Source organism: Orycteropus afer, unplaced genomic scaffold (genome assembly GCF_000298275.1).
Source record: "Orycteropus afer afer isolate SDZICR_OR568_19922 unplaced genomic scaffold, OryAfe1.0 scaffold00041, whole genome shotgun sequence".
NCBI classification, from domain to species: Eukaryota; Metazoa; Chordata; class Mammalia; order Tubulidentata; family Orycteropodidae; genus Orycteropus; species Orycteropus afer.
In genome coordinates, this window is record NW_006921628.1 from 6,971,094 (window position 1) to 6,981,210 (window position 10,117).

General features: G+C 35.4%; 1 protein-coding gene across 1 annotated transcript in view; it reads left to right on the forward strand.

The window, feature by feature from the left end:
- The window catches only part of APPL1 (adaptor protein, phosphotyrosine interacting with PH domain and leucine zipper 1), a 48,270-nt gene that overhangs the window by 13,332 nt on the left and 24,821 nt on the right, over positions 1–10,117 (forward strand). The window contains exons 4-8 of the mRNA XM_007937262.2: positions 54–125; positions 982–1,069; positions 5,804–5,845; positions 6,391–6,449; positions 9,206–9,352. Of these exons, the coding sequence (XP_007935453.1) occupies positions 54–125; positions 982–1,069; positions 5,804–5,845; positions 6,391–6,449; positions 9,206–9,352 (408 nt within the window). The remainder of the gene's footprint in view (positions 1–53; positions 126–981; positions 1,070–5,803; positions 5,846–6,390; positions 6,450–9,205; positions 9,353–10,117) is intronic.

The window sequence follows — 10,117 nt, forward strand, 5'->3', positions numbered from 1 at the left end:
AAAAAAAAAAAAAACAACTCACAGACCCTTCGCCTCTGTTTCTCACTCTTCAGCGTTTTCCACTAGGGGGTGATGATGAAGTTATGAGCTCTACTTTGCAGCAGTTTTCAAAAGTTATAGATGAGGTAAGCATTTATTTTATTTTGCTTGAATTAGTGGTCTTATAATAAAGGTACTCAAGTTGTTTAGCTTTCACTGGGAACTTTTATTATCATTGTTATATGAGTAAAGCTCTGTTGTAAAGAATATTATTTAAAGAAGGACCTTATTTCTATATCTTGGTGGCAGTCATAAAAACAGTATTTTATTTGTTTGATCAAAACAAATTATTTTTCAGGAATAAGTGCATAGCTGTGATATCTCTACTCTCAGTCAGTGGAACATTCAATCTTTCGATTCTGTTTTTTTGATTTAAGCTGGGAGAGAAGAGTTAAGTTGTGAATTACAGCGAGGTTCTGTACAGTTCCTTTCTTTTGCCATCCAGAAACATCTTACCTTCAGTCATTATTTATCCTTTCACCTCAGAGAGCCAAAACCAACCCTAACTTTCCAAAACACATAATAGAACAAATCATTCCATCAGAAGCAAGGAGGAAGGAAGGTGGTGTGAGGGATGTGGGTCTAGTACACACTGTTTAGTTTTAATGAAAACTCTTTATTTTGTTTGGACTCCTAGATGATTCTATCTTTTTGAGATCCTCTTAATTGGAAAAGTAATTTCTTAAAATATTTGAATAATACTTTATAGCAAAACATTGTCCTATGGAAATCAATATAAACAATAATTAAATAGGAAATTGAAAATTTTTGACTGTATAATGTTTTGTACTGTATCACATAATTTTTAGTGTCCCCTTACAGAAAATGTATCTTAAATTTTTTTAACTAAATTTTGTTTAGTTTGTGTAACTTTAGCCTAATGTCTCTGATTAGTTAGTTACTTGGCTTTTTTTTTTTTTTTTTTCGGTCTTCTTTTACTAGCTTAGCTCTTGCCATGCTGTACTTTCAACTCAGCTTGCTGATGCCATGATGTTCCCTATTACCCAGTTTAAAGAAAGAGACCTTAAAGGTATTGAAGTCAAACTTATGCTTGTTTTTCTCAGGTATTAGAAGATCAGTGCTTATAACTATGTTATTCTATACCTCCATGATTGCTGACTCTAACCTCTGCCCCTTAACTTTCATCAGTCACCAAACATTTATAGAAAGTATTGCTAGGTGTCAAACTAGATGTGAGGAATACTGATATAAATAAAATGTTCCTTCTCTTGAAAAAGCTTAAAGAAGGACATAAGTAAACAGATAATTGTGACACTATGTCTCTTATAATCAGGGAATGAGTATGGTGTGATTTGGGCTCAGAGGGAAGGGGTCAGAAAGCCTTCATCAAAAATGTGACATGAGCATTTAACAATGAGGAGGAGTTTGCCAGAAGAGAGAAACTACTGTTTTAGAGGGACTAGAATGTATAAGGGAGCTCTAGTAGCATAGTGCCTAAGGCACTTGACTGCTAACCAGAAGGCTGGCGGTTGAAACCCCCCTGCCACTTCTTGGAAGGAAGGTTGGGCAATTTTCTTCCATAGTGATAACACCTTGGAAACCCAAGGAGGGGTCACTATGAGTAGGGTCCGACTTGACAGCACATAAAAACAACAACAACAGAATGTATAAAGGTACGTGTTATAGAAATATCTAGTTTGCTTTGAAGTTGTTTAGAGAAACTCAGTGTGGCTGCAGAGTTGGATGAGTTGGGGCGTGGCAGGAGATGAAACTAGAAATAGGTTGGTTGGGATTAGAGGTTGGATTTAAGTTTATGAGCAAGAAGGCAATGTAGATTTTTTTTAAAAAATGTATTTTATTGAAATATAATTTATATACAGTGAAATATACAACACTAACGTGACATGGGTGAGTGCTTTTTTTTTTTTTAAGTGTTCCCTTCCCTCCCCTCCCACCCCTTGTAACTAGCAAAGAAAGTTTCCTTCCATATAGAAACTTTTTCTTGACTTTTTACAATAATGAGCTAACACTATTTGTCCTTCTAGGATTGACTTTTTTCACTCAGCATAATGTCCTCTGAGTTCATCCATGTTATGCAATCTTTTGCAGATTCTACATTATTCCTTAGTTTTGCATAGTATTCCATTGTGTGTATGTACCATAGTTAGGTTATCCATTCTTACGTTGATGGGCATCTAGATTGTTTCCATCTTTTTGCTATTGTAAATAGTGCTGTGATGAACATGGGTGTGCATATGTCTGTTCTTGTCCTGGCTCTCTTCTTCTTAGGATATATACCTAGTAATGGAATGGCTGGGTCAAATGGTATTTCTAATTCCAACTTTTCAAGGAATCACCATATTGTTTTCCACAGTGGTAGTATTGTATTACAGTCCCACCGACAGTGTATGAGAATTCCAGTCTCTCCACATCCTTCCCAGCATTTGTTATTTTCTGTCTTGTTGAACTTTGCCATTAGTGCTGGGGTGAGATAGTATCTCGTTGTTTCGATTTGCATCTCTCTGATGGCTAATGATCATGAGCATTTCTTCATGTATTTGCTGGCCCCTGAATATCCATCCTCTTTGGTGAAGTGTCTATTCATGTCTTCTGCCCATTTTTAAATTGGATTGTTTATTTTTTTATTGTTGAGGTGTTGGAGTTTTCTATAAATTTTAGAGATAAGTCCCTTGTCAGATACATAATTATCGACAAGTATGATTTTGTTGCTGTCGTTTTATAATGTGCTTTTTCATGGTGCTGATTTCTTCTATATAATTTTCTGTGCTGCGCTCATTTTGTTTATCAATTGTGTTATCACTTCCTTCATTGCTATTGTTTTAGTATTTGCTAAATATTTGTGCTAGTCTTTTTTATTTTGACGTGAAGGTTTATCATTTTTCCTTGAAGCTACCCTGTGATTTATAATTTTCTTCCCAAGTTTAGAATAGTCTATTTTATCTTGTAGTTTGTTTGACTTCCCTACCATTTACAAGTTCTGTAACTACACAGTTTTTTCCCTCTTTTTGGTTTGTGGTTGTCCTCATTTGTGATGTCTCTGGTTCCCTGTTTACAATCTTGTAGGCTTATTTACTTTAGATACTTCTATAACTGGGTTGGTTTCTGGGTTATGTCATCATGTGCGTTAATGGTCAGTTGTTGTTTGCTGTTGTTGGTTCTCTGTCCACAGGACTTCCTGTAGCGTCTCTTGTAAGGTTGGTCTGGTTTTAACAAATTCCCTTAATTTCAGCTTATCTGGAAATCTTCTAATTTCACCATCATATTTGAGAGACAGTTTTGCTGGGTATATAATCTTGGTTAGAAATTTTTCTCTTTCAGGGTTTTATATATACAATCTCATTGTCTTCTCACCTGCATGGTTTCTGCTGAGCAATCCGAGCTTAGTCTTATTGGTTGCTCCTTGTAGGTAACTTTTCGTTTTTCCTGTGCTGCTCTCATGATTCTTTCTTTGTCTTTGGTTTTGTTGAGTTTGATGATAATAGGTCTTGGTGATTTTCTTTTGGGGTCTATCCTGTTTGGGGTTCTTTGGACTTCTTGAATGGATTTATTTTCATCTTTCATCATACCAGGAGAATTCTCTTCCAACAAATCTTTGACAATTTTTTGTGGTTTTTTTGTCCCTTCCTGTTTTGGAATTCCGATTACACATAGATTATTCCTGTTGATGGTATCCCACACAAACCTTAGACTGTCTTCATTTTATTTTGATCTTTTTTGTGATTGATCCCTTTCCAAAGAAGTATTCAGGTATTTGTCTTCAGTCTCACTAATTCTGTCTTCCATTGATTCAATTCTATCCTTTGCCCATTCAATGTGTTACCTATTTCTGAAAATTTAGTATTAATCTTCTAGATTTCTTTCTATAGATTTTGTATCATTTCTAATTTTTCATTTATTTTGTCATTTGTTTTTGTATTGTCTTTCTAAATTGTTGTAGGGTTTTGTCAGTGTTTTCCTCAATTTTGTCAGTTTTCCTTGGTCTATCTCTCAATTCGTTGAAGATACCTAAATATAATTCTTTTGAATTCCTTATCAGGGAGTTCCAATGCTGTGTCTTCCTCAGGGATGTGTTTTGGGTCTGTGTCTTGGTTCCTTGTTTCTTCTGTTTTATCTTGCTTCTTTGTATGGACTGTGATGCTCTGTTATCTCTGAGGTATTGTGACATTTTTGTGTTTATATAATCGGTGATTGTATGTTGGAGTGACTTGCCAAAGATTTTTGTTTTCTTTGGATGTTATCTATGTAAACAGGGTACTGTGCTGTGCTCCTCTATTTGTTAGGTGGCAGCACTTATACACTCACCACCTGTCTCCTTTCCCGTTGTCTACCTCCTGTATGTACTTGCTGTCCTTGACAAATGGAGCCTATTCTTAGGTCCTGTTTTTGGTCAGGTTTTTCCACTCCAAAAAAAAAAAAACAAAACAAAACTCAGTGCCATCCAACTCATAGCCACCCCTCCTTGGGTTTCCAAGGCATTATCACTGCGGGAGTAGATTGCCCAACCTTCCTTCCGAGGAGTGGAGTTTTTACACTAGTTGGTGCCTAATCCACTTCCGTATACTTCTTTCAAAGCTCAAGGCTCCAGGATTATCTTCTGTATCTCTGTCAATTGGTTTCTCTTTGTCTTTTCTTTGTTGAAGAGTGTCTGTATAGCTTGTCTGGCTATTCTGCCATCTTACCGGAAGTCCCAATGTAGATTTTTCAGGAGTAGAGAGACATGATCACTTTGTTTTTGGAGTGTGGAATAGTTGATTTGGGTCCAGGAAGTTGGATTAGTAATATGTAAAAGTCTACAGCATTATGACAGGGTCTGGCCTGGGATAGTGACATAGGTATGGAGGTGTGTATATGGTCTGTAGTGGCACAAGATGGGGATGTTGATTCATTTAGCAACACATCACATTTTTTTGAGTAATTTTGAGTTTTATTCCCCTTCATTTGGGCTTGCAGAGAGCTTTATTTGGCTCAGCAGTTAAACCATTCCGCTACTAACCAAAAGATCAGTGGTTCAAACCACTAGCCACTCCGTGAGAGAAAGATGAGGCAGTTTGCTTCTGTAAAGATTTACAGCCTTGGAAACCCTATGGGGCAGTTCTGCTTTATCCTGTAGGATCACTGTGTGTGGGAATCAACTCAAAGGCAGTGGGTTTGGTCTTTGGGTTTATTGAATTGGCTCTGCTTTCTCATAATTTATAGTCTCAGTGGGTCATACCAACTTGTTTACATAGTATGTAAATAAAATGAAAATACTGAACCAGTGGATTAGTGGAAACATTTAATTTATACATAGAATAAAAACGTAAGTGTTTTGGAGATGGAATCAGTAACTGTGGTGATTTTTATGAATAGTCATTTGTAAGGTCAAGAAATAGATCTTTTTCCTCACAGTCTAAAAGGCTGTCATAATCATTAACATTAAAATGGTCTTTTCACTCAGCATTTTAACTTATTAGAGTTATATATTAAAAGATGAATTAATAAGTTGGATTCTGGCACTAAGTCAATATTTACATATCTTAGCATTTGCGATGGATTTAAATATTTGTTTTTATGTCATAATACTGATTTGGGGCAAGTGGATTTTCTGGTGGTGTAACTGTTGCTAATGGTAATGTTCTGCAGAGCAGCTTCTAGTATAACAGAATAACTTTTAACTTGGATTTATGAAATAATATTTGGGGTTTTAATTACAGCTTAAGCTGCAGTTACAGATTTCCGAACAAAATTTAAGATGAATATTTCATAAATATGGTAAACTGAAATTATTTTTGAACTTTTTCAGAAATACTGACATTAAAGGAAGTGTTTCAGATTGCTAGTAATGGTAAGCCTGAATACTTGACATCCTTGTTTCCTGTAAAAATATATTTATTTTTCAATGTAAGCCTTTGGCCATATTTAATGTATTAATTGAGAAAAATGAATGTACTTAAAAGTTTAGGTGAGTGTTATTTAAATCAAGTTGCTACTGAAAGTGTTTACAAGAAAATTTAAAAGGAAATTAAATGGATCTTGTGGTTTACTATGTTGTTAACACCTAAGGAAGTGGTATAATTTTTTTCCTTTCCTTAATTTGTGCTATATTCAAAATTTTCTTTAAAAAGCATTTGCTATTTTTGTACTAAGAATTACTTTTTAAAAACCTTTACCAGGTTATAATTTCATTATAAAAGTGTTTTTACTAATTTGTTGAATAGAAACGTAATGTAGGGGCAAATTGCAATGGGGAACATGTGAATGGAGTGATCCTGTAGTAGAAAATTCTTAATCTTCCTTTACTCCATTTGCAGGAAGATTTAAATGTGAAGAACATTTAAGGCATTTAAATTTTGCCAATGCTTGTCCTTAACAATCATTTTTGTTTTCCAGATCACGATGCTGCAATTAACAGATACAGCCGATTGTCCAAAAAAAGAGAAAATGACAAGGTGTGGTACATATGTACTACTTCAGTATTACCATTAGTGCCCACTTCATTAGGTGGTCTAGTTTTTTTCTTCCTTAAAAGTAGTAACTAGTGATCACTTACTATGTTTTGCTATATTAGTCTTCATTTATTCTTTCCTTCTAGCTGTTTTAAAGCCTTTCTGAAATAAGGTGAGATATAAATAAATAGATAATTGTTGGTCTCTTGAGAGAAAATATTCTTCTACTACAATTTGATGTTATAAGTAAACATAACTATTACAGAAGTATAATTGACTACCTACATGACATTTCCTGTTTTTGCTTTATATTTTGATAATACTGTGACACAATAAAGGGAACATTTCTCATGCAAAGATGTTACGTGCTAGGTCTCTGATAAACTATTTTGGACACAGCTGCTTTACTTCGCTTTTAGACAATCTTGTTTTCCGAGTGACTTCTTTCCCTTGCTGGTTTTGGATCACAAGTCATTTGATGGTGCAGATACATGCATTTCGAGATCTACATTACTTTGTCACTCTGCCTTAGCAAAGTAGTTTAAGGTTCTATGTATAAATTTTGGTACATTCTGCAATGCTTCTGACTGTTCCAAATATTGAAAAAAAAATCTTTCATCAATTTCATTGTATTAAAAAAAATGTACTGAAAAAAAAAATGTATTGAGTACCTACTAAATTAAAGTAGGATGTTGGCTACCAAGGGGGAATAAAACTGATTGAAGGCTTCCTGTGAAGGCATGTGCCTAGGATGGTGTCAGGGTGCTTCGATAAAGAGAAGGCATGGATTACCACTGAGTTAAGTGCAGTAATAGATGTCTTTACAAAGTGCTGAGAGAGAGCACAGAGAGGGCAGCTGTTAGCTTTCATTGGTGAATTGGGAAAGGTTATACTTTTAGGAGGTGATATTTACATTGCAGCTAGAAGGATTTGGGGAGGGCATTCCTGGAAGAAGAACTGCATTTGTAGACACACATGGTGGAGTCAGAAGAGCATAATGGTTTCAGCCACTGGCTCTGGAGTCAGGCTGCCTGTGGACATATCTCAGCTCTGTCACTTACTTGCCTGAGGTCATGCAGCTACGTTCTTAGCTTCAAGCTTTAATTCCTTATCAAAAATCCTCAGTGATTGTGAAGATGAAATGAGATAATGCATGTGAATACCTGGCTTATAGGAAGTTTTTAGTAAATTCTGACAATAGTATGATGATGGAAAGATAATCATTTCATTGTGTCTGGAGCATAGAATATATTTGGGGAGTTGTGGCAGAGATGACAAGAAATAAGTAGCGTGGGGCTAAATCACTGTGTTAATGAATTTGAACTTTCTCTTAGTGGGAGTGGGGGAACCTTCTAGAGGATTTCAAATAGGTGACTAACACTATGCAATTGTGTAAAGAACAAAAATATGAAGTTTCAGCTATATGTAGTTTCAGAAATATGGAGGGGACAGGACTAGAGGGGATCCAGTGAAAAGGTATTGGAATAGTTTGCAAAGACTTAATAGGGTCTAAGCTAACGTTTTTATTGAAAGTGGAGAGCTGGGAATATTTTTGATAGATACTTTGTAAGTAGGATTGACAAGACATAGGGTCAGGGGAGGAGTGAAAAATGAGCCTTAGATGTTTTTACATGATTGCGTGCATGCTGGAGTAATTAAGAGAACTTAGAAACATAAATGGAGGAGCCAGTTTTGTGGGGAAGATATTTGTATTTATACACACATACAAGTTTCAATACTTATACATACACACACACACACAGGTACACATACACCACACAATAGATACACACACATACACAAATAATCCAGGTGGATTTGTACAGCTGCTGGCACTTGGTGTGGAGCAAGAGACAGGAGATAAAAATTGGCAAGTCATTGGTATGTTGGAGTATTCTAGGTATTTGATGAGACATTCAGAGGAAAGCAGGAAAGAGAAGAGCTCAGTACTTACTACATAATAAGTACACAAAGTTTGTCATTTGAATAAATGAACTTTAAGAGTGGGTATAGGAAGATAAGCAGGTGAAGAGAGAAAGATCAGTAAGGAGATAACTAGGAGGAGAGAGTGGTATGCTATGAACTGATCAAGGTTAAAGACTAATGGGTAAGCTGGCTGCCTCTCCCTTTGGTAGCTTCTTTCTGCCTTGCTCAGTTTAGTTATTGTACCATTAAGTCCCCGGGTTATGAATTTGAGACTTATGGATGTTTTGAACTTGCCGTTTAATGTTATGTACATTTACCCTCTTGTTTAAAAAATTAAACCAGTCCCTACGACAACAAATTCTTCATCACAATCACCTTCACTTGCTGCATGTAAAACAAAACAAAAACAAACTCACTGCCATCGAGTCGGATCTGACTCATAGCAACCCCTCCTTGAGTTTCCGAGGAGGTATCGCTAAGGAAGTAGATTGCCCAATGCTGCATGTGCAGCTTTTAAATCATGGAAAAAGGCTTTGAGCCTTTTCTTGTACTAAAGTAGGGGTACATAAGAACTATATGCACCTATTCTGCTTATGTACAAATATGACTTAAAGACACCCTTAGGAAAGGATCATGTTCATAACCAGGAACTATATGCTATACAGGAAAATCATCTTAGCCAGTATGTTGAAGGATTTCAAATACATTATTAAACAGTAAGGCTTCGCACAGTTGCTGATGATTTACCTTTTCCTTGGTAGGCTCTTCCCCTCAACCACTGTTGAAAATAACCCAAAATTAGTAATAGAATTTTTAATCTTTTTGTTCAAAAGGTAAAATATGAATTAACAGAAGATGTGTACACTTCCAGAAAAAAACAACACCAGACCATGATGCATTATTTTTGTGCATTAAATACTCTTCAGTACAAGAAGAAAATAGCATTGTTAGAACCTCTACTTGGGTACATGCAAGCTCAGGTAAATACTAAATTTTGGATAATAATTGTCCTAAAAACCTTCTATCAAGTTTGCTATTTGTGTTATATGTAAGGGTATTATAAACTCTTGTTAAAATACTCATTTGTAGCTGTGTTTTTAAATGTAGTTTTAAAAATGTCATCAGAGATTACTGTCCTAAGGAAGTGAGGGAGAATGGTTGTCCTTGCAAATGAAGATTTTAAATATTTTAGGATAACTGAAACCACTTACCTTTCATTTAGACTTTGTCTATCACAAGTGGGGACAGGGAACAGATAGCTAAATAAGCTCCTAGGGTTGTACCTGTACATGGAGCTTCTACTCACTCTTGCTTCAGACTAGGTCAGAATGATGACAGGTTTGAGTTTGTCCCAGGTTCCTCATGCAGTTCCTTGGTGAAAACAGGAAGTGAATTCCAAAATGCCCAGAGGCACGCATCAGGAAGGGAGCTAGAAAATAAAGTTTTGGGAATATAAGATGTCAGTCCTTTGATAATCAAGAGTTAAAAAAGAAATTTGGATATTCTTTCAACTATGTGGATTTTTATTACTCTTTAGATACAGAATTTACCTTTGTAATAAACATGAGAAGTTATATATGTGATTTACTTTGAAATATTTTAAAGGTTATCTGCCAATTAAAAATTAATTAGCATCAATTGATGCAGAAAAGGCATTTGATAAAATCCAGCACCCATTTCTGATCAAAACTCTCAGCAAAATAGGAATAGAAGGGACATTCCTCAACATAATAAAAGGCATTTAT